A 26,447-nucleotide genomic window follows, 5' to 3' on the forward strand; every position below is an offset into this window, starting at 1 on the left:
TAAATATATACATATATATATAATTATCTTTTAATTTGATTGAAAGATGAAACTAAGAGAAGTATTTTGAAACAAATAAATCTAGATTTTGACTTTAGGCTTTAATTAATGATGTCTAATATTTTAAATAGATTAGTTGAAACAAAATGCCGCCAAAGTGACCTCTTTTGTGTAGATTAGTTTATTTTGAAATATTAAGATGATTATATGTTTTGTGATTCATGCGTTTAGTAATTGACCCAAAGATAAGTTAATATTTTTCAAAATTTCAACATCTGTGATGATAAATGTGTGACAATTATAAGGTATTTTATGTGAGTAATAAGTTAGTCCAAAGATTAATTAATTGTTTGACATAATTTATTGTTAATGTTTGATTACTACAACAAGAATATCGCTTATTGTTAATATTACTGTTCAAAGACTTGATATTAATGTTGTGTTTGGTATCTTAAGATGGGATTAGCCATTATTTTGAATTTATTGTTTACTTATGAATATTGATATGAGCTTTTTTTTATCTATTTTATTCTGGATTCAACTAGTTTATCTTTTGCTGCCACAGTATCTGCTAATTCTACACCCATGTTTAGTGAGACTAATTTTAAGGAATGGAAAAGGCATTTGTAATGCTTGGCTATATGGACATAGACCTTGCACTAAGGGAAGAACAACCTGCACCTCTCACTGTAGAAAACACCCTTTATGTTAAAAGGGATTTTAAGAGGTGGGATTGTTTAAATCGCATGAGTCTAATTATCATGAAGTATAGCATTCCAAAAGCCTTTAAGGGCATAAGATATGAAGAGATTACTCAGGCCAAGGTTTCCTTGATGAAATTAAGAAACGTTTTGTTAAAAATGATAAGGTTGAGATGATATCACTTCTGACTTCTTTGATGTCTATATAGTATAAGGGTCAAGGAAATTCTGAGTAATCTAGGGGCTATGAGTTTTATGATCCCACAATTAGGAATATTTTTTAAATGAGAATTTCAACATTCTTTTAGGATGTTGAGTTTGGAGAGAGAAATAAGGTTTAAGACATTGCTTTTAAGGAGGAATTAAATTCTAACTCAGTTTCTGCTATCACTTTTGACGATGTTTAGGTTCTCATACCTATCATTGATTAAGAAGTGAATTCAAAACCTCAATAAGACAATGTTGAACAACTCCTTATTCAAGATGAGGTAATTGTTCTAGAAGAACAAACTCAACAACCTTAAGAATGAATGTCATTAAAATTGTCCATTAGAGAAAGGGTTATAATGGCTTTAGTGGAATATTTTGACCTTAAGCTAATCAGATGAATATTAAGTTAATGGTTTCTCAATGGTAACATTGATCATACATTTATATGGTGCAATTAGAAAACTTTGTGTTTGATGATACAAAGGTAATGATTTGCAAATTAAAGAACTTCATCTATGGGCTTAAGTAAGACTTCTCATCAATAATATTACAAATTTTACCAAATAATCATCTTATTCGATTTAGAGATGAATTTTGTTGATAATCATATATACCATAAGTATAGTGGGAGTAAGGTTCTATATTTGGTTTTATATATTAATGACATACTGCTTGTCAATAATAAGTATAGCCTCAATCAATGCCCTAAGAATGATTTTGAGATTACAAAAATGCATAAGCATTTTTTACATTTTAGTAATGGAAAGTCTAATGTATGTTCAGGTTTGTATACATTGGAATATTGTGTACACTATTGGGATGTTAGGCATATATTTTAAGCAACCCTGGTTTAGACCATTGGATAGCATCCAAGAAGGTTATAAGATATTTTCAGAGAACAAAAGATTACATGCTTACATATCAGAGGTCTAATCAGTTAGAGATCATCAGGTATACAGAACTCCGATTTTGATGGAATATGGATACAATATTCAGTCACTAAGGTGCAAATTGTGAAAATAAATTGCAATCTTTTATTCCAATAGCAACAGGAGTACATCAAATTCAAAACACATTGACTTTAAGTTTCTGGTTGTTAAAGTAAATGTTAAAAGTAGTTAGGTGCCTATAAAGCATATTATGTAACACCCCATACTCGTATCCTATACCATGACTGAATACGAGGTGTTACCTCACTTAAACTCGTGCTTACAACCATTTCCGAGTCTCCAAGACTTGGAAAAATTTTAAAATTTCTCAAACTTATCAACATGTCCTTAATATGGGCCTTCGAGGCCCAAAACACACATTGTAAATCACTCGGAACTAACTCGGGTTCTTTTGCCAACTATGGAAAAATATCACTTAACACAGGGGTACACGCCCGTGTGAACATTTTGACATGGTCGTGTTGATGGCCCGTATGGCTCACACGGCCTAGAAAATACAGGGACACGCCTGTGTCCTCCACCCATGTGGAATTAATTCTAAATGCACACCTATAGGGGTTTTTACACGGCCTGGCACACGCCTGTGTCCCTGGCCCGTGCCCTTCACACGGCCATGACACGCCCGTGTCCTAGCCAGTGTGCAAAAACCTAGACATTCTATTTCTGACGTCAACAACCCCAAAATGTCACACGGCCAAGGAACACGCTTGTGTACTAGGTCGTGTCCTTCGCACGGCTGAGACGCACAGCCGTGTCTCTGCCCATGTGTTTACTACCATGCATACTGACTTGAAAATTTACGTGCAGGGGACACACGACCGGACCACACGCCCATAGGGCAGACCGTGTGTCACACACGCCCGTGTGTCTACCCGTGTGGAAAAAATCAGGCTATTTACCAAGCCTCTTTGCCACCCTTACTTACACAACCTACACAAAAACAACCAAAACCAGTACAAGACTATTTCGTGCAATAAAATCAGCCACAATAGATAACGTTTCATTTGTATATTTTACTCATCGATGAACATAACACCAATTGCATATATGAAAATGAATATTAGCCATCATTTGAGACTTCATACAAAATGAGGAATTTATCCGAAGCCAACACTTTTGGCCAAATTAATAACAAAACAAAACACAAGTCTAGTTCCCTGTACATGCCATATTCAAAAATATAAATCAAACTATACCGAATGCTTCGATTGATAGTGTGATAGATATCTCTGAATTTCGTTGATCCTTGAGCTAAATGGGTGACATTATAAGAAAAAGGAAAGGAGAAGGAGTAAGCATAAAGCTTAGTAAGTTGCGTATAAATAATTATACAACAACACTTTACCATTCATCAACAGGTATCATAATACACAAGTGGGCATGAGCAAAACTTACTCATCAATATTCAATACACATCATATAGCATATAATATGGCTCACATTTTATACATATCAAATAGGTACCTATATCACTCACAACACGGTTATACTTTCCTCATTAACTAGAAACCAGAACTTTTACCTTTGAACCATTCGAAATGTTATAGGATATTCCATAGTCTCAAACGTGGAGTAAGGTGCCAATGCCATGTCGCAGACATAGTTTTACACTGGCTCATATCTCAAGTCGATGCCATGCCCCAGACATGGTTTTACACTGACTTCATCTTGTAGCCGATGCATGTCCTAGACATGTCTTACACTGGCTTACGTCTCGAGGCCGATGCATATCCCAGAAATGTCTTACACTAGCACTCATCTCAATGCCGATGCCATGTCCCAGACATGGTCTTACACTAGCACTAGTCTCGATGCCGATGCCATGTCCCAAACATGGTCTTACACTGGCTCTCATAATGTGGCTGATGCATGTCCCAGACATGTCTTACACTAGCTCACAATAACCCATATGTCATGGTATGAATATTCGGTTTATTTCCTAGTTTCAAACGGGAACTCTGCTATCCCTATTGCCATCATGCTTTCTCAATTCCACAATCAAGCAATCCATGCTATATTAAATTCAAGTACAATTCAACACATACATTAACAATGTAGTTATATTATTTACATACAACTTACCTCAGATTACAAAATGTGGCAACTAGTTGATTTAGTCGATTCGTTTGGCTTTCCTCCGGTCTAGATTTGGATTCGGTATTTCTTGATCTATAATAACAAAATGTACTTATTTAGTCACTAAATAGAATTTAGAAATGGACCATTCACATCTTTGATAAAATGACCATTTTGCCCCTAGATTTTGACAAAATGACCATTTTACCCTTAGGTCCGAAAATCAATTTTTATCAAATTTATTCATGTCTTATGCCTAGCCGAACACTTTTTAAACTTATAGCAATCCAAAATCCCCATTATTACACACACTTATCATCTATTTTAGAACTTATGCAAAATAGTCATTTTAGGTGTTTTCATGCTAACACCTTTCACAAGAGTTGTTTATAAGACACCCAAGACTAATTTTCTTCCATAAAAACTCAACAAAAATTACAAATCCTTTCATGTAAAAATCCTAAACTCTTAATCATTTTGCAAAATAGTACCCTCATTTGAAAGCTCATACTTCAAGAGTCTAAAAAATGTAAAAATCATCAAGAAACTCATAAAAATCACTTACTTGAGAGTGCCTCAAGTTGATGAAATTTTTGGGAGTTCAAAACCCCTAAAAATGGCTGAAAATATATGGTAGATAAGAAGATGAGAATGTGATATGTAACACCCCTTACCCGTTACCGTCGCCGGAACAGGATACAAGGTATTACCAGAACATAACATATACCAAGATAGAAATATGTCATCCCATTTGATAATGCATCGTATAACATATATCTTGAACAATATTAGCCAACTTTTATGGCTTGTACAAAGTAACTGGTCGAAATCAGTAACTAATATTTTAAACCTAGACAAATATGACACATAACAAAATAATTTTTGCCTACTATACATGCCATAATTCAAAACATTTAGTTCAAATACCCCAAAGTATGATAGTGCGGGTAGATCTTCACGATCCTTGACTCTGAGTAAGTGGAGAACACTATAAGACAAAGAGAGAAAACGAAGTAAGCTTATAGCTTAGTAAGTAGTATGTAAATACTAATTTAAGAATCTAACATGTTTACACAACAATTCAAGTATGTCTACTTTAACTTCACTACTTATTCCACTTCGATTAAGCTGTCTCTGCTGTGTCATATTCACTAAATAAATCATAACTCGAGTTACAAAACTCGAAATTCATATCCGTAAAATTTCCTGAATCTAGACTCATAAAGCTTCTTGCTAAATTTTTTTATAATTTTGGTTCAGCAGATTAGTACAGTTTATTAGTTAAAGTTTCCCTGTTACACAGCTCGACTGGCCTGACCTCTGTCCACTACGAATTGAATTTCTCTCAGTACATAACTCAAACAACCCTGAAGTCTGTTGTATTTAAAACTAGTCTCAATAAGGAATTTATGCATGTAAACTATATTTCTTAGTTTGCTTTGTACAATTTTTAATGATTTTTCAAAGTGGAAACAGGGATCACGTATTCATCCTGAGCAAGTCAGTTACAATTGTAAATATCTCAAAATATAGAATTCCTTTGCTTGCCCTGCTTCTTTTATATGAAAGTAGACTCATTAAGCTTTAATTTCACATCTCATTCAACCTCTAATTATATTCCTCCTATTTTTGGTGATTTTTCAAAATCACGTCACTGCTGCCATCTAAAAACAGTTTTAATACTAATTTCACTCTTTCACACATTCTTTATGCTAACCCCATTTTATCGTATATATGTATATGCCACAATTCATTTTCACCACATTTCATTCACTATAAGTGTAGGTCCAAACCACAATGTCACCACAAAACCATCCCGTTGAACAATTCGGATCAATCCTCGATATTTAACGGTTTCAAAGACACTGACCCCACCATCATACTTCATTTAGTTCGGCTCTCTTGTACACATGGGGAACACTTAGTACCACTCATGCGACCTAGCCGATTTGTCTCAGTAGCTCTCTTGTCTACATGGTGTCCTTCACTTGGAATCACGCATGCGACCTAGCTACATTTATCTTTCACGTAGCTCTCTTGTCTACATGGGATACATCTCGTATCACGCATGTGACCTAGCTACTACTGAGGTGTCTCGTAGCTTTCTTGTACACATGATGTGCACTCAAGCATCATACATGTGACCTAGCTACGCCCTCTATTTCATTCGATCTCTCCGAATGTTCAACCGGGATCTCTCTCTCTGTATTTATTTCCATTCTTCCCATAGTCAATTTATATTTTAACATCAGCTAGTATATTTATATAATAGGCTGAAATATAAGAATGTACATGAAATTATTGTAATATTTACATACAACTTACCTTGGTGCAAAATATGGAAATTTTGCAATTTAGTCCAAAACTTTTTCTTTCCCCCGTTCGAGGTCAGTTCCGCGCCTTTCTTGATCTATAATAACACATTTAGCTCATTTAATACTCATACTATTTATTTCAATCCAAAAATCACATTGTAGAAAAATTACATTTTTGCCCCCTAACTTTTACAAAATTACAATTTTGCCCCTAGGCTCGGAATTTAATTTCAGCCCTTATTCTTATGTTTTATGATATGCTGAACATTTTCTCTTCTACAACAACATCAAATTCCACTCTATCATATAGTTATGAACATTAGGTATTTTTACCGATTATCTGCTTTTACTCGTTTTCACTTAAAACCGAGTAGCACAAATTATTTAACACAATTTAAAACCTCATATTCTATCATGAAACATCAAAATACACAAATTTCACCTATGGGTATTTTTCCAAATATGAACCCTAGGTTAAATTATTACTAGCATAAGCTTAATCGAGCTTCCGGATTCCAAAACGTAAAGAACATTAAAAACGGGCTTAGAATCACTTACTATGGAGCTTGAAAGTTGAAGAATCCTAGCTATGGAGAGAGTGAAGTTTCGCAGCAACTAAATGGGGAAGATGACTATTTTGTGTTATTTTTCCCATTTTATTTCATTTAATATCAAAATGACTAAAATACCCTTACTACTAAACTTTCCAAAATTCCTTCCATGTCCTAAATTTGTCCATGAACTTAAAATTGGTAGAATTGCTATTTAAGACCTCCTAATAAATATTTCAAAACAATTTCATACTAAAATTTCTAGTATGCAAATTTTGCAACTTATTCGATTTAGTCCCTACTTTCAATTTAAACACTTTAGGCATAGAATTTCATCACGAAATTTTCACACAATCATGCAATCATATCATAAACCCCAAAATATTTATAAAACAATTATTTCTATCTCGGATTTGTGGTCACGAAACCACTATTCCGATTAGGCCCTAATTCGGGTTGTCACAATTCTACCCCCTTTAGAGATTTTCGTCCCGAAAATCTTACCAGAAAGAGGTTTGGGTCTTGTTTCCTCATAGCTTCCTCGGGTTCCCACGTAGCCTCTTCTATCCCATGTCGTGCCACAATACTTTCACTAAGGCTATACTTTTGTTTCTTAACTGCTTAACTTCTCGAGCCAAAATCTTTATTGGTTCCTCCTCATAGGTCATATCCGATCGAATCTCAATTTCGTTGGGAAATCACATGTGAAGGATCGAACGATAACGTCGCAACATTGATACATGAAACACGTTATGAATCTTTTCTAACTCTCGTCGGTAAGGCCAACCGATATGCCATGGTCCAATTCTCTCAAGAATCTCAGACGGCCCAATAAAACGCGGACTCAACTTGCCTTTTCGACTAAATCTCGAATCTTTTCCATGGTGACACCTTCAAGAACACTTTATCACCCACTTTAAATTCAATCTCTTTTCTTTTTAAATCGCATATGACTTTTGTCGATCTGAAGCGACTTTCAAGCAATCCCAATTACTTTTATTTTCTCTTCGGTTTCTTTAACTAGATCAACTCCGTGAATCTGCTTTCTCACTAAGCTCGGTCCAATATAAAGGAGTCCGACACTTACGACCATATAAGGCTTCAGACGGTGCCATTTGTATACTTGATTGATAACTGTTATTGTAGGCAAACTCAATCAAAGATAGATATTTCTCCCAACTACCTCCAAATTCTAAAACACAAGATCTAAGCATATCTTGAGTACCGGATTACTCTTTCCGTTTGACCATCTGTTTGTGGATGAAATGCGGTACTAAAGTTCAATTTTGTACCCAAAGCTTCTTGTAACTTTTTCCAAAATCTCGAGGTAAATCTTGGATCTCTATCGATATTATAGACATAGGTACTCGTGCAACTTCACAATTTCAGCAATATATAATTCGCTAATTTATCAAGTGAGTAATCAGACGCATTGGTATAAAGTGGGTGACTTTGTTAATCTATCAACCACTACCCAAACAAAGATCCTTCTTTTAGGAGTTAAAGGCAAACCGTTACAAAATCCATGGTAATCTTGTCCCATTTCCACTCGTGCACCATTACGGTTGAAGTAATCCTGAAGGTACTTGATGTTCACTTTTACTTGTTGATGATCAAACACTTAGTTACAAATTGAAATGTCCTTTTCATACCGCCACCAATATGACTTCTTTAAATCATTATACATTTTGTGCTACCAGGTGAACCGATAAACAACCATTGTGCGCCTCATGTAATATTTTCGAATCAATTTATCATTTTTCGGCACACATATTCGTCTCGAAACATCAAAGCAGTCATCCGGTCCAACTCGAAAATCGAGTCATAACTCGATTCGCATTGAGTTCTCTTGATCCGCAACTCACTATCATTCTTTTGAGCATCACAAATCAACTGGAGAAATAACGGTTTAGCTCTCATCTCGCTAAAATTGACCCGTCATCGACAATGCTAACCCGTGTTCATGGCTCTCAAAGTGAAAAGAAATTTTCGCTCAAGGCGTCAAGAACTACATTTGCTTTTCCGGATGATAATCAATCACTAGATCATAATCCTTTAATAATTCAAGCCATCTTCACGCCGCAAATTTAGGTCCTTTTGATTCATCAAGTACTTCAAACTTTTGTGATCAAGAAGAATTCGCATTTTCACCGTATAAATAATGTCACCAAATCTTCAAGGCAAAACAACAATGACCGGCCCAAATCATGTGTAGGATAGTTCTTCTCATGCGGTTTTAAGCGCCTCAAGCATAAGCTACTACTTTGCCCTCTTGCATCAACACACATCCAAGGCACATCAATGATGCATCACTATAAATTACGAACTCCTTTTCGACTAAAATTTGTACTAAAATTGGTGCTTCATCAATCGTGCTTTCAACTTTTCAAAACTCATTGACATTTATCAGTCCATTCAAACTCAACATTCTTTCGCAACAATTTAGTCATAGGAGAGGCAATTATCGAAAATCCTTCAACAAAACGCCTATAATACCGGCCAAGCCTAAAAGCTTCTAACCTCAGATACATTCTTGGCGGTTTCCAATCAACGATCGCAGAAATCTTGCTTGGATCCACCGAATACCATCACCGAGACTATATGCCCCAAAAATCCGACTTCACTAAGCCGTAACTCACTTTTACTAAACTTGGCAAACAGTTTCTTTTCTCTCAAGATCGCAATATAGTTCTCAAGTGTTCGGCATGTTCAAACTCATCTCGAGAATAAATTAAAATGTCATCTATAAACACTACTACAAACTTATCCAAATATGGCCGGAAAATCCGATTCATTAAGTCCATAAATATGGTGGAGCATTTGTTAAGCCAAAAGGCATCACCGAAACTCATAATGTCCATACCTTGTCCTAAAGGCGGTTTTCGCACATCTCGACTCCTTAACTCTCGGTGATAGTAACCGGACCTCAAATCAATCTTTGAAAACACTGTGGCCCCTTTAACCGATCGAATAAATCATCAATCCTCGGCAATGGGTACTTGTTCTTTATAGTCACCTTATTGTCGACGGTAATCAATGCAAAGTCTCATTGAACCATCCTTCTTCTTACTGAATAATACAGAGCACCCTGTGGAGAGAAACTCGGTCTCACAAATCCCTTGTCTGTTAACTCCCGAATCGAGCCTTCAATTCTTTTAATTCAATGAGCCATTCTATATGGAGCAATCGAGATCGGCAAGACCAAGCAACAAATCAATGGCAAAATCTATCTCTCGCTTGGAGGCAACCTGCAATTCCTCCGAAATACATCCGAAACTCACGGACTATAGGTATGATTCAAATTTCAGTTGAGACATCTCAACATTCATTACATAAGCCAGATAAGCTTCACACCCTTTTCTCATGTATTTCTGTGCAGACATGTGCGAAATCACCATAGGCAATTTATTTGATTCGTCTGTTTCAACCCACAGAATTTCTCCATTTTCACATTTTAACTCTAGTGTCTTTTGTTTACAATCTACCTTAGCATCATACAATGTTAACCAGTCCATTCCCAAGATAACGTCAAACTCACCAAATGGTAACAAAGATCAAGTTGGTCGGAAAACAGTGACCTTGAATCATTAATGGGCAATTCTTGCAAACCTTGTCAACTAGCACATATTGGCCTAAGGGGTTCGACACTTTAATCGTAAACTCAGTAAATTCAACAGGCAACTTTTTATTGGATACTAAATTCATGCAAATATAGGAATGGGTGGACCCAGGATCAATCAATGCAATAACAATAGTATCATAAAGAGAAAATGTACCAGTAATGACATCGGGAGATGATGCATCTTCTCGAGCACGTATAGCATAAGCTCTAGCAGTGCTCTAGCTTCGATCTTGCCGTTAAATCTTTCATCACAGTTCTACTACTAGTCCCACCTCCAAGATTTCTCGGTGGTCTACCTCTACTAGCGGTGGTATTCATCTAACACTCAAATCTTTCTTCTTTAACCTTCTCCGGACAGTCTCTAATAAAATGCTCATGAGATCCGCACCTAAAACAAGCTCGCTCGGTCCCCCAACACTCACCATAATGTTGCCTGCCACATTGCTGACACTCGGGCTTTCTAGGTCGCACATTACCCACACTTGCCACCGAAGTAGCTTGAGCTTTAGACCCCGAATATGCTCTACCACGATCTCTGTGTAAATCCCCAATTGAAACTGTCATTCGAGGGTTTGTCTCTTTGGACCTCTTTGGTTGAGATTGAAATGGCTTACTTATCTGTCTTTTTCTGACATCTCGAGCCTCAATAGCAGCTTTTCTTCTTTCTTTGTTCAATTCTTCGGCTTTAAGAGCTCGATCAACCAATACTACAAATTCTTTCAACTCCAAAATCCCTACAAACACTTTAATGTCCTCATTCAGCCCATCTTCAAATCTTCTACACATAATGGCCTCGGTGGACACACATTCCTGGGCATACTTGCTGAGTCTTACAAATTCGCGTTCATACTCTGCGACAGACATTTTTCCTTGCTTCAATTCAAGGAACTCCTTCCGTTTTTGATCAATAAATCGCTGACTTATGTATTTCTTTCTAAATTCTTCCTGGAAGAAATCCCAAGTAACTTTTTCTTTTGGCACCACTGCAACCAAAGTCTTCCACCAGTGGTAGGTCAATCTCTCAAAAGTGATACAAGACACTTTAAGCATTCCTCGGTGTACATGAGAGCTCATCAAATACACGGTAGAATTTTCAAGCCGAATTCCGCTTTCTCGGGATCATCATCAACCTTTGCTCTAAACTCTTGACCCCTTGTTTTCGAATCTTGTCAACCGGAGGCTTGTTCATTCTTACCAAATTTATACCTTGAGCACTCTACAGAATCGCCCGAGGTATAGGAGGGGTGGAGGAGGTTGAGCATTTGGATTTGCTCGAATAAATTCAAGATACCAATTGTTCATCATTTGGAGAAAGGCGCCCCGAGCCTCATCTCCTTGTCCCAATGTCTCAGTCTACTTTCCACAGTAGCGGTCCCTTGTGCGGAGCCGCGCATTACAAAGATCATCATCGGTAGTAGTTCCTTGAGGATCCATTACTATATTAAAATAAAACACGCTTTAGAATAATCAGAGTCACCACACTATCACAATATTTTTATGGCATGTATAGCTAGACTTTTACACACACTTTATTAGTCCGAGAACCGACTAAACCATAGCTCGATACCACTAAATGTAACACCCTTACCTGCTATCGTCAGGAACAGATACAAGGTATTACCGAACATAACATATACCAAGATAGAAATATGTCATCCCATTTGATAATGCATCGTATAACATATATCTTGAACAATATTAGCCAACTTTTATGGCTTGTACAAAGTAATCTGGTCGAAATCAGAACTAATATTTTAAACCTAGACAAATATGACACATAACAAAATAATTTTTGCCTACTATACATGCCATAATTCAAAACATTTAGTTCAAATACCCCAAAGTATGATAGTGCGGGTAGATCTTCACGATCCTTGACTCTGAGCAAGTCGGAGAACACTATAAGACAAAAGAGAGAAAACGAAGTAAGCTTATAGCTTAGTAAGTAGTATGTAAATACTAATTTAAGAATCTAACATGTTTACACAACAATTCAAGTATGTCTACTTTAACTTCACTACTTATTCCACTTCGATTAAGCTGTCTCGCTGTGTCATATTCACTAAATAAATCATAACTCGAGTTACAAAACTCGAAATTCATATCCGTAAAATTTCCTGAATCTAGACTCATAAAGCTTCTTGCTAAATTTTTTTATAATTTTTGGTTCAGCAGATTAGTACAGTTTATTAGTTAAAGTTTCCCTGTTACACAGCTCGACTGGCCTGACCTCTGTCCACTACGAATTGAATTTCTCTCAGTACATAACTCAAACAACCCTGAAGTCTGTTGTATTTAAAACTAGTCTCAATAAGGAATTTATGCATGTAAACTATATTTCTTAGTTTGCTTTGTACAATTTTTAATGATTTTTCAAAGTGGAAACAGGGGATCACGTATTCATCCTGAGCAAGTCAGTTACAATTGTAAATATCTCAAAATATAGAATTCCTTTGCTTGCCCTGCTTCTTTTATATGAAAGTAGACTCATTAAGCTTTAATTTCACATCTCATTCAACCTCTAATTATATTCCTCCTATTTTTGGTGATTTTTCAAAATCACGTCACTGCTGCCATCTAAAAACAGTTTTAATACTAATTTCACTCTTTCACACATTCTTTATGCTAACCCCATTTTATCGTATATATGTATATGCCACAATTCATTTTCACCACATTTCATTCACTATAAGTGTAGGTCCAAACCACAATGTCACCACAAAACCATCCCGTTGAACAATTCGGATCAATCCTCGATATTTAACGGTTTCAGCACACAGCCCCACCATCATACTTCATTTAGTTCGGCTCTCTTGTACACATGGGGAACACTTAGTACCACTCATGCGACCTAGCCGATTTGTCTCGTAGCTCTCTTGTCTACATGGTGTCCTTCACTTGGAATCACGCATGCACCTAGCTACATTTATCTTTCACGTAGCTCTCTTGTCTACATGGGATACATCTCGTATCACGCATGTGACCTAGCTACTACTGAGGTGTCTCGTAGCTTTCTTGTACACATGATGTGCACTCAGCATCATACATGTGACCTAGCTACGCCCTCTATTTCATTCGATCTCTCCAGAATGTTCAACCGGATCTCTCTCTCGTATTTATTTCCATTCTTCCCATAGTCAATTTATATTTTAACATCAGCTAGTATATTTATATAATAGGCTGAAATATAAGAATGTACATGAAATTATTGTAATATTTACATACAACTTACCTTGGTGCAAAATATGGAAATTTTGCAATTTAGTCCAAAACTTTTTCTTTCCCTGCTCGAGGTCGGGTTCAGCGCCTTTCTTGATCTATAATAACACATTTAGCTCATTTAATACTCATACTATTTATTTCAATCCAAAAATCACATTGTAGAAAAATTACATTTTGCCCCTAACTTTTACAAAATTACAATTTTGCCCCTAGGCTCGGAATTTAATTTCAGCCCTTATTCTTATGTTTTATGATATGCTGAACATTTTCTCTTCTACAACAACATCAAATTCCCACTCTATCATATAGTTATGAACATTAGGTATTTTTACCGATTATGCTGCTTTTACTCGTTTTCACTTAAAACCGAGTAGCACAAATTATTTAACACAATTTAAAACCTCATATTCTATCATGAAACATCAAAATACACAAATTTCACCTATGGGTATTTTTCCAAATATGAACCCTAGGTTAAATTATTACTAGCATAAGCTTAATCGAGCTTCCGGATTCCAAAACGTAAAGAACATTAAAAGCGGGCTTAGAATCACTTACTATGGAGCTTGAAAGTTGAAGAATCCCTAGCTATGGAGAGAGTGAAGTTTCGCAGCAACTAAATGGGAAGATGACTATTTTGTGTTATTTTTCCCATTTTATTTCATTTAATATCAAAATGACTAAAATACCCTTACTACTAAACTTTCCAAAATTCCTTCCATGTCCTAAATTTGTCCATGAACTTAAAATTGGTAGAATTGCTATTTAAGACCTCCTAATAAATATTTCAAAACAATTTCATACTAAAATTTCTAGTATGCAAATTTTGCAACTTATTCGATTTAGTCCCTACTTTCAATTTAAACACTTTAGGCATAGAATTTCATCACGAAATTTTCACACAATCATGCAATCATATCATAAACCCCAAAATATTTATAAAACAATTATTTCTATCTCGGATTTGTGGTCACGAAACCACTATTCCGATTAGGCCCTAATTCGGGTTGTCACATGATATCATCTTTTTCTTATTTTATTTCTATTTTAGTCGAATTAGCCACCAAACCTAACCAAATTTGAACTTTTTGACCAAACTGTCTCCCATGGCTGGCCAAGCTCTAAATTAGGGTCTAATTGTATTTTAAAGACCCCAAATTTAGGTCCTCTAGCTATTTGACACTCTTAGCTATCAATTTAGGACTTTTGCACTTTATGCGATTTAGTCCTTTTTCACAATTAGGCTCGCAAACGCTAAAATTTCTTCACCAAATTTTTCATGCACTCTTAAAAACATGCTATAACATATAAATAATAATAAAATAATTTCTCTAACTTCGAATTTGTGGTCCTGAAACCACTATTCTGATTAGGCCCTAAATCGGGTTGTTACATATTAGGACAAACTCCATGATTGCGGATCTGTTTACTAAGGGACTGCACCTAAGGTTTTATAAGAGTACACTACTCATAAGGGTGTAATGTCATTTAAGGATATTTGATTTTAGTGGGATTTTGTACTTTTAAATGCTTTTATGTTATAGAAAATTTGTAGTTATTTTAGTTTACAGATATAAGTTTATTTTCTACAAAAATAAAGTTTATTTGGTTTATTCACACTCTGAGTTTGGTCAGGTTTGATCTCACTAAGGAGGACCAATTGGAAATATACATGTTTAAATCATATTGCATGTAATTTTCATGCTACACATCCATACTTGATCTATGTCATTTGGTTGTGTTAATATATGTGATCAGGGATGGATTTAGTTACGATATATGTAACGAAAGTCGCCTTGGTTCTATGTTAACATAATTAATGGACGAGATTGTTCGATATACCTTTTGGATAAGATAATAAAATTTTGAGCTCAGAATGTTATATAATGACATGTAAACTAATAGAGTAATTAGTATATATATGTGGTCCAAGTGGGAGATTGTTGGAAAATATGGGCATCACATGTATAATAATGGTAATTACATGTTATTATTTACTATCATTATATGTTAGCCCAAATTAAAAGTGATCTAATTTGGTTAAGGTTTATTGGGCTTTAATTATTAAATAAAGTATGGGTCAAATATATGTAGATACTATAATAATTAAGTTCTAATCAATTTCTAATTAATGATGGGCTAATTAGGAATTAGGGCTAATGTGCCAAAGTTATATATGTTAGGGTTATGGTCCCCAAATTACAACAAGATATATTTTTTAATATCCTATGCTTAGGAAAGAGAGACAAATATTCTCTGAATTTCTTGTGTGCAAATTTTTAAGATCAAATCCCCAATCTCCGTAAATATCAAGGAATTCATGGATTCAGGTATGCTTCCGCATCTAGTTTTATTCTTGATTTATTCTTGATGATTTGACATGACAGATCTTGGTATACAGTTTACAGTTTTATTTTAGATTTATTTTACAATTCTAACAATTGAAGCTATCCAAATTTTGGATTCAACACCCTAGAAGTCAATGATAATCAGGCGCATTCATCATCTTTTGATGAATATTGAAGATTGGACACTTGAATACATCCTTAAAGAAGAAAACGCAGGAGTAGATTCAATGGCTAAAATACCTTTAATAGAGAAGAAGGGTACATATGTTCATAGCTAATCCCTTTAGTATAATTTAATTGATTCTAACTTTTCTTGTTTTTTTTTTAAAAAGAAATTTGTGAGCAAAAAATGTTTAAAGGATAATATAATCTAAAAAATTAAAAAGAATTAAACATATTTTCGATTAAGTGATATGTAAGCATTTATTTATTTATCATTTATCACACTTTTTATAAAAAATCTATCAATTAATTTTAATTTAAGGTTGTCAAACATATTTAAAAATAAAACTACTGAAAATATTAAATTTTAGTCTACTATTTTACAACAATCAAATGGACCCTATTCTACTATATATAATCGAATTCAATAGGCGAGATTAGAAAAATTGAGTAACTATAATTATTATATTAAAAGATATTAATGATACACATTTTTTTTATTTTTATATAAATATATCTTGTAGAGCAAAAATATTTTTAAAATTATTGCATCTATTCTGTTATAATTACCATAAGTTGATATCTCAAATTAATTGATTGTTAAAATAAATAATAAATATTTAATAAGTAATAAATATTATTATAATAATATATTTTCTTTTCATTAATTTATATAAATTTTTTATATAAAACAATTAAAAATGCTATTTAAAATAATCGGATTTAAAATTGATAGATAAGATTTTTTTATTTAATTGAATAGATATAATTTATTTTATAAATAGAGAGATATTCAATTACACTAATGGTTTTATATAATTTTATAATTTTGATATGATTAATATTTTAAAAATTTAATTGTTATATTTCATAATTCATTGATGTAGATAATGTAAAAATATATTCCTTATATAAACATATTATTTCTATTTAAATTTTAAACTAATGTAAATGGATCTGTATTTAAATAAAAATTTATTTTGACTAGTGATGGATAATTTAATTTGTCGAAAAGAAATTTTCTGCACTTTCCGTTTCGAAAGAGATTCTTAGAGAACTCCACTTATAAAATATCATTATATTTTCACACATAGAAATCACGTGCGAGTGTAGGAACCTCAAACACGTATTTTACACCACAGAATCAAAGGCGTACCAATATTGCTTTCGCCGTTCTTTTCTTTTGCTGTCAAGTGCCTGTCTTCACACAAAATCCTTAAACCAATTTTAGATTTCTCTTCCTCTGGCCTATAAGAGGACACCCTAGCTAGCAATCAGCCTTCAATTAAGCACACAGAGACGCTTTAACAAAAGAGAAGAAAAAGTAAATGGAACACAAGCAGTTCAAAGGGCACGTGATACTTCTGCCATACCCAAGCCAAGGCCACATCAACCCTCTTCTCCAATTTGCTAAACGTTTAGCCTCTAAAGGTGTCAAGGCAACACTAGCCACCACCCATTACACAGTCAATTCCATATGTGCAGCTCACATTGGGGTCGAACCTGTATCTGATGGATTCGATGAAGGTGGCTTTTCACAAGCTGGAAATGTAGACTTTTACCTTAAGTCATTCAAGGAAGAAGGGTCCCGATCGCTGTCGCAACTCATCCAAAAGTTTAAAGACTCTAGCACCCCTGTTACCTGTGTGGTGTATGACTCGTTTCTGCCATGGGCTCTTGATGTGGCAAAGCAGCAAGGGATTTATGGAGCTTCTTTCTTTACCAACTCTGCCGCTGTGTGTAGCATATTTTCTCGCATCCATCATGGCCGGCTTGCTCTGCCGCTGACCCCTGAAAGCAAACCCTTAATGTTACCAGGACTTCCTCCATTAAATTTCCGTGACCTGCCCACTTTTCTTCGGTTTCCAGATAGCTACCCTGCTTACTTGGCCATGAAATTGAGTCAGTATTCGAATTTGAATGAAGCTGATTGGGTTTTGGATAACTCCTTTGAAGACTTGGAAGGAAAGGTGTGTTTAGATCAACATTAGTACTAGCGATCTCCGGCAAGCCAGAAATTTTTTTTTCTGACGGGCTAAAGTTAAATTATAGATTTTATGAGAGAGAAAACGTCGTTGTATTAGTTTATAATTTTTCTATTTTTATAAGGACTAAATTACAATTTTATTATTTTTGGGAGCTAAAGTGTAAGTTTACCAATAGAGGTGTTAAAGGGCAAATTTCCCATTTTATGTCCCCTCCCTGTCCCCATGGTGTTGCCCTTGCTGACCATAAGTAGAATTACCATATCATGATACTGCCAGTCCAAAAATCATGTTACGATTGGTCAAAGCTTAATTGATTTCATTTTCATTATTTTTTCACAGTTTTTTAAATATGCACTGATATTTTTAGTTATATGTTATTGTAGGAAGCAATAGGCGTGTCAGAGCTCTGGCAAGCGAAGTTGATTGGGCCTATGGTACCATCTGCTTACCTAGATGAAAGGATCAAAGGTGACAGAGGTTACGGATCAAGTTTATGGAAGCCACTTAGCGAAGAGTGTATGGAATGGCTAGAAACAAAGCCATCTCAATCCGTTGTCTATATTTCATTTGGAAGCATGGTTTCATTAACAAAGGAAGAAACGGAAGAGATTGCTCGCGGCTTAGAGGAAAGCAATTTGCATTACCTGTGGATCGTCAGAGAGACGGAACAGAAAAAACTTCCCAAATGGTTCCTAGAATCAAATAAAGAAAAGGGCATGGTGGTGACATGGTGCAACCAACTAGAAATGCTGGCACATCCAGCCGTAGGCTGCTTTGTGACACATTGTGGGTGGAACTCAACCCTTGAAGGGCTAAGCCTTGGCGTGCCAATGGTGGGTGTGCCCAAATGGGCTGATCAATTGACGGATGCCAAGTTTGTGGAGGAGATTTGGGGGATTGGAGTGAGGGCCAAAGAGGATGAGGAGGGAGTTGTGAGGCGAGAGGAACTGATTAAGTGCTTGAAGGAAGTAATGGAAGGGGAGAGAGGCAAAGAGATTAAGAGTAACGCTAACAAATGGAAGGAATTAGCTAAGAAAGCAATCAGTGAAGGTGGTAGCTCTGATGAGTGTATTAATAAGTTCGTCCAACATCTGATGGCCATAGTCGAACAAATTAATTGAAGTTGCTCCACTTTTGAAGAATTATTGACTTCAAATTTGTGGGTGCATTGATTATTTATGGGTTAGTCCTTTTATTTTCTAGCATCATTCTAGCTGATATGCGAGACTGTTGATTTTTTTTCTTTTTTAAGAATTTGGGAGTTGGGTTATTACTGTTTGAATCCAAACTTCCCTGTCTTGCAATTAAATAAAGAGATTGTTAGGCTGTTGATTAATTATTTAAGAAAGCATTAATTTTAAATTTTTCTTCTACTTTTTGTCTTTATACAGTGTTCGACAAACTGCATTTTAGTCTCGATTTTTAAAAATTAGATTAATGGTTGAACATGTTATGTAACTAGTCTGTGGGTCTTATCCGTTAGAATAAAAAAATATTAAAAATAAAAAAATTCAAAAATTTCAGTTTAATTGATATTTTAGTTAGTTCAAAGTCACTTTTTGGATAAAATTCCAATTCAATTTTTAATCCAACCGATCTAACCGATCAGTCCGATATGATTCAAACAACACTGCATTTTAATATATGGAATTGAATATATTCTATTCGGTATTATCAAGTTAATTTTGATATATCTAACTAATTAATTTGGTCAAATCAACCCCTTTAATTAAAAAAATTATCTATAAAAACAATTATAAAATTCTTATATACTTTTTTTTATTAGACTATCAACCTATCACTTCTAAATTTATTTAAAATTTTTAAGTCTTTGAAGACTTTACAACTAATTTTTAATTACAAGGTTAAGTACCATTAATTCATATCTTAGTCTAGCACTCCCTAGAAAATCTAAATCAAACTTCTTTATATAAACTCTCTTAATCTCTAAAAAGTCTTCGAACACTCTATGCCATATCAAAGCTTTGTCCCATTCTTTAATAGTACCGATAACTTCTATAACCTCTGCTAGTAATTCTCAACACAATCGTATGAAGTACCTGTAAATTTTGTGTATGCGTTTGTTTTTGAAATTATTTAAATATAGAGAATTCAAACTTAAAATCTCTTTGTAAATCAAGATTTGAGCCGTAACTTCTTATCACTACAAGTTGGAATTCTCTAGTAACTAATGAGTCTCCCTTTTCTTGGCTCCGGTCTTATCTGTAGTGAATTAGAACCACGATTTGAAGTTTAAGAGACTCCACGTGGAAAACCATCCAAGAAAAAACAAACTTAGTGGATCCCTTGATTAACATCCTGTCATGTCAAACATCTTTTAGAAAGTAAGGGAAATATTTAAACATATAAACGAGTATACATTTTGTTAGACAAATTTCTTTGAAAAACATAATATGTGACAATCGCATGTGCCAAGCTGAAAACCTTATTGGATTCCAATAATATTTAGTTGCTTTTTTTCTTCTTTTTACTTAGTGACTCCTATTTCTGCCTTTCTTAATTTTTTCAATTAAAATTAAGCGTATGCTTTCCACTTTACGCTTAAAACATTTAGAAAATTTGGATGAAATTAACAGGTTATAAATTAATATTAAACTTTCTAATACGATACCAACACAATATCAATATTTTTAAATTTTTAATAGATGTTAAAATTTCGAAAGCAATACTTTTAATTTATACCAAAATTTTTAATGTCATACAAATTTTTTAATGTATTATCAATTTTTTAAACAATACCAATATCTCTACGTGATACCAAAATTTTTAAGCTATATCAATGCAATACCAAAATTTTAACAAATAAAAATATTTCTAACATGATATGAAAATTTTAATTAATACAAATTTTTAATTGAATACCTATTAGATATCAATATATTTAACAAGATACACAGAAAAATTTTGATACCCATTTAGAAATTTCGATATTGTATTAGAAATATTAATATCACATTAAAATTATTGGCATCATCATAAAAATTTTGGTATACTAAGGCCACAAGAGCAGGAGAAAAATAATTTGAAGATAAAATTGAGCGTGGGGACACACACAAACAAAAATAGTGCGTATTGATATATTGTTAGAAATTTTATATATACTTTGGGATGCAAAATTAGATATACTTCAGTATATCTCATTTTTATATATTGTATTTTAGAAATTTGTATACCAAAATATATTTTAGTATCACCTTATATATTTTGGTATAATTAAATAATATTTAAATACAAATTTTATGTACGGTATTTTTATTATATATTATCATAATAATTACTACATCAAATAAAAATTGACTTTTAGTAAATGTTTTGATTTTTACTTCTGTTCTTGGGATTTTGAGTGGCTAGTATGTTAGATTTTTAGCTGTTTGGTTACTTTTCAAGTTAATTTGTGTTTTAGAATTATTTTAGGAGTTTTTTTTTAAGTTTTTTGCATCTAGTCAAATCGTAGGATTTCATTTTAGGCTTTAAACTAGTTTTTTTTTTTAGAATATTAGGCTTTTATAGTTTAGTTAGATTGTAGATTGTAGAGTTTTTATTTAATTTTCTCGTCATTCTACTAATATTGTCTTAAGAGCAATTAACTTGACTACACAATATCATCATTATGATTCTCAGTGACAACATCAACAACTTAATCGCGCCACAATGTACGAACACTGATCAGAAAAATATACATAAAGATTTAGAATAGATGATAAGTAAAAGAATAAGAAAGTAAAAAGAAATGAGAAAATCTAATTTAAAAAAAATATGATAAGTAAAAGTCTAATTGTTTACCCTTCTTTTCTAACTCTCCAAAAAGACTTATAAAGTAGTCTTTATAGTATTTTCTAATTTAACCTAACAATGACAATTATGTCGTTACTTAAACTTTGACTTAAGGCTTGATGGAGTGAAAATTTCCCTTTGGAATTTTTCCTTGTTAGGCTTCACTATTGTGACACCCGGATCTTGGTGTTGCGATGTAACACCCTACACCCAGCTTGGTCGCCAAGCCCAAATACGAAATGCTGCATCACCGTAATTGTAACACCCCCTTACCCGAGACCGTCATCAGAATCGAGTACGAGGTGTTAACAGACTTAAATTATCACTTAAACAATTTCAAACAATTTATTTCACCTTTCGTAATAAACTGCCCATCTGCGTTACAGTCGCTAAAAAAAATCATATCTCGAGTTATGAAACTCAAAATTAAAATCTGTAAATTTTTCCTGAAACTAGACTCATATATCTATTTACTAATTTTTTTTCCAAAATTTTTGGTCAAGCCAATTAGTACAGTTTATTAGTAAAAATTTCCCCCATTTCAGTGTTCAATTGCTCAGACCTTTGTTCACTACGAATCACTTTTCTCCCTATACAGAATTTAGATGACTATGCTGTTTATTTCTTTTAAAAGTAGACTCAATAAGAAATCTATAAATATAAAATTTGACTCCTAATTATTTTTTTACAATTTTTAGTGAATTTATAAATTCAGAACAGGGGATTTAGAAATTGCTCTGATCCTGTTCTACCAAAACTCAAATTTCTCATAAAATACTACTCATTTGCCTATTTTGTTTCTTCCATATGAAAACATACTCAATAAGCTTCAATTTCATATTTTATTCATCATCTAATTCTATCTCTACTATTTTTAATAATTTTTCAAACTCACATCATTGTTGTTGTATGATTCTGTTTTATAACAAATTTCACCTTTTTATGAATTTCCATGGATTAGATAGCACATTAAGTACACATAACACCAGATATAATCTTGATTAGCCATTCCAATGGATAATCATTACCAAAAATTTCCTTACCACCCAATGGCCATATCATAAGATCATATACACAAAATGATTATAATGCTATACATGCCATACTCAAAATATACAAGCCATTATACCAAAATGGTCCACTGATAGTGTGAGCGAGCCTCCGACCGTTCCCAATTTCTAAGATAGCTTGTCAAAACTACAAAGAATGGAAAGGAGGGAGTAAACATAAATGTTTAATAAGTTCACATGTAAATAGCAAGTAACATAATCATGCAATCCAACATAAAACATCATTTGTATAAATATCACTAAGACATTCATGTTACATTTGCATTTACTATCTTACCACGATTTCATCATACCAAGTTCTCAAGCCGAGGGTTTAAACGCATACCTGTCCAAATTTTATCATTCACCACACTTACCAACATGTCACCTTTGTCTTAAGTATTCTCCTTATTTACTTAAGATTCACCCATTGAACACATCGAAATATAATTTGGATACACGGATTGCATGCACATAAGTGCCATACCTGCAGCTAAACAGACTCAATAGCCTGCGGAAATTATGTAGCCAAGCTATCATGTAACCTGCCCATAAGCGAACTCGGACTCAACTCAACAAGCTCGGGAGTTCGCATCCATAAGTGAACTTGGACTCAACTCAACGAGTTCGGATGCCTAGTTACATCTCACGAACTCGGACTCAACTCAACGAGCTCGGAACTCAAATATCCTAGTGACATGTCACTTGAATCCTAATCTATTCCCAAGGTTCAAACGAGATTTTCCTCAATCACACATCTTTGCTGTCTTCCACGGAATGTTAGAACCGATACTTGGTAGCATTTCATATTTATCAAGTAGCTCACATAATTTGCATATTACTAAATAATAATCCACAAGGCATAATATTTCATGATAATAATCATCATATCATACAAATAACATTAAATTACTTAAAATGACATTTATGTTACTACATTTACACATGAACTTACCTCAGTACAAAATGTTAGAAATCGAGCCTATTCCTCATAAACTTTAGTTTTCCCTCGATCATGACTCGAATCTTGTTTCTCTTGATCTAAAATAAAAAATTTAGCTTATTTAATACTCACATTTATTAAAACAGTTCTTGACTCAAACTTTGGAAAAATTACATTTTTACCCCTATATTTTTACATATTACACTTTTTCCCCAAAGCTCGAAAATTAAACTTCATCCTATTTTCTTATGTTTTATGACATGCTGATCATTTTTCCCTTCTATGGAAACATCAAATTCTCACTCTAACATGTACTTATGAACATTAGATATTTTTACCGATTATGTCGTTTTACTCGTTTTCACATTAAATCGCTTAGCAAAAGTTGTTTAACACAATTTAAAGCTTCATATTCTACCATAAAACATAAAAATAAACACATTTCAACTATGGGTATTTTTCCAAATATAAACCCTAGGTTAAATTATTGCTAGAATAAGCTTAATCAAGTTACCGAGACTCAAAAAACGTAAAGAACATTAAAAACGGGGCTAAAATGGACTTACAATCGAGCTTGGAAGCTTGAAAAACCCTAGATATGTCTTCCTCATGTGAAGTTCGGCCAAGGGGTTGAAGATGGACAAAAATTGGCTTTTAATTTTGTTTTTAATTCATTTTAATAACTAAATGACCAAAATGCCCTTAATTAAAAACTATGGTGTTTTATCTTCCTTTAGGATTTTTGTCCAAAGTAATGGTCTAATTACTATCCAAGGACCTCCAATTTAAAAACCCATTACTCACAAGTACTTAGTACCTTTTGTGAACTAGAACACACATTTTACAACTTTTGCAATTTAGTCCTAAATATCAAATTGGAACCTCTATCGATAAAATTTCTAAACGAAGTTTTCACAAAATCATGAAATCATACCATAGACCTTAAAATGATAATAAAATAATTATTTCTATCTCAGATTTGTGGTCCCGAAACCACTATTCCGATTAGGCCCTAATTCGGGATATTATAGTAATAGCCTATTTTTCAGTGGTGTCAAAAACAGTAATTTCGGGGCCACAAGTCCGACAAGTAAGTTCATAAATATTATTATTTAATACTTACAAGTCAAATATGGTTTTAAAAAGGTTTTTGATTTGGTAATTTATGTGATTAAATGATTAATTAAGTTTAACTAGTAAGACCCTAATGTCAAGTGATTTTAGAAAATGACGTATCGGGACCTCATTTCTATAAACCGAGTAGTAAATCTTTTTATAAATATTCACGGAGTGTTATTAAGGTTTTATTAAAGTTTTGTTAAGAATTTTTAATGTTTCAATAGTTAATTAATTAAAAAGAACTAAATTGTAAATGATGTAAAATTTGATCACTATTAGATTTGAGTGATTAAATGGCTTAATGAGTAATAGTATAGGGACTTAATGGTAATTAAACCATTTAAGGAGTTAGTGGACAAATATGGGCATGAATTTGATGTTTTATTTAATTATTAACCAAGGTTAAAATGGTAATTTGATAAATTAAATCAAATTAAATAAAAACAAAAGTTATTATCATCATTTTCATGTCTTCTTCACTGAATTGTAAGAAGAAAAAAATGATTCAGAAGCTAATTTGGTATGTGATTTTTGGCCTATTTCTAATAATTTTTATGTTTTTGAGATCGTTGCAACTAGGTGTAACTAGCCCATATCTTCGTTTTTGAATCTGTTAAAGATTTTGAATGTTTCCATTGATGATTCTTTGTGACTTTTGATGTTAATTAATGAATTTTAAGTGTTGGTTAGTGTATAAAAGTATTTTGTTAAGTGATTTTTGATGGATTTGTCGATTAGGGACTAAATTGTTGAAATTGAAATAGTTCAAGGACTTGATGTGACATTGTTGCAAAAATGGGCTGAAATGGATGCTATTAATATTCGGTTTGCATGGGTTTGCAATAAAAATAGTTAATTTGCATGTTTAAGCTCAAGGACTAAATTGAATAAAAGTAAAATATCAAGGGCAATTTTGTAAAAATGTAAAAAAAATAAATTGCATAAAATAAGTTGTTTTACTATATAAATTAATAAATTGAATGAAATTATTAATTTATATCAAGATAGAGTGGAAACTCGAGGAGAATGGAACATTACCAAATAGCCCATGTACTTCGACATTTCTGTAATTTAGTCAGGTAAGTTTGTATGAACTATAATAACATAAATGTTGATTAAATTGAATGTTTAATGTGTTGTTCTAATGTAAATGAACCAATATATATATGTTATTATGCAAATTATCATGTATAGAAACGATGGAAATCCAACGATGTTTTGACGATTATCGAGCCCCATTTGAACCTTAGGAATATATAGGATACAAATGACATGTCATTAGGGTTTTCATGTTTCGGGTGCTGGTCCTAAATGTTCTATCGATGGCTGAGGTCTCGCATTTGTTGCGGATACTCATCAGCTTGTGTGAGCTGTAACACCCCGAACCCGAGACCAT

At 33.4% G+C, this 26,447-nt stretch overlaps 1 protein-coding gene across 1 annotated transcript; it reads left to right on the plus strand.

Moving 5' to 3' along the window:
* Window positions 1–17,235: 17,235 nt before the first annotated feature.
* Window positions 17,236–19,507, plus strand: LOC108482260 (UDP-glycosyltransferase 74B1). Its single transcript, XM_017785378.2, has 2 exons — window positions 17,236–18,127; window positions 18,529–19,507. The coding sequence occupies exons 1-2, from the start codon at window positions 17,486–17,488 to the stop codon at window positions 19,264–19,266; spliced, it is 1,380 nt and encodes a 459-aa protein (XP_017640867.1). The 5' UTR covers window positions 17,236–17,485; the 3' UTR covers window positions 19,267–19,507.
* The last annotated feature ends 6,940 nt before the right edge of the window (window positions 19,508–26,447 follow it).

Source organism: Gossypium arboreum, chromosome 1 (assembly GCF_025698485.1).
Source record: "Gossypium arboreum isolate Shixiya-1 chromosome 1, ASM2569848v2, whole genome shotgun sequence".
Lineage (NCBI taxonomy): Eukaryota > Viridiplantae > Streptophyta > Magnoliopsida > Malvales > Malvaceae > Gossypium > Gossypium arboreum.

Coding starts and splice junctions, on each gene's coding strand:
- LOC108482260 (XM_017785378.2), top strand. CDS start 17,486: ATGGAACACAAGCAGTTCAAAGGGCACGTGATACTTCTGCCATACCCA. Junction 18,128..18,528: donor TTGAAGACTTGGAAGGAAAG/GTGTGTTTAGAT, acceptor ATGTTATTGTAG/GAAGCAATAGGCGTGTCAGA.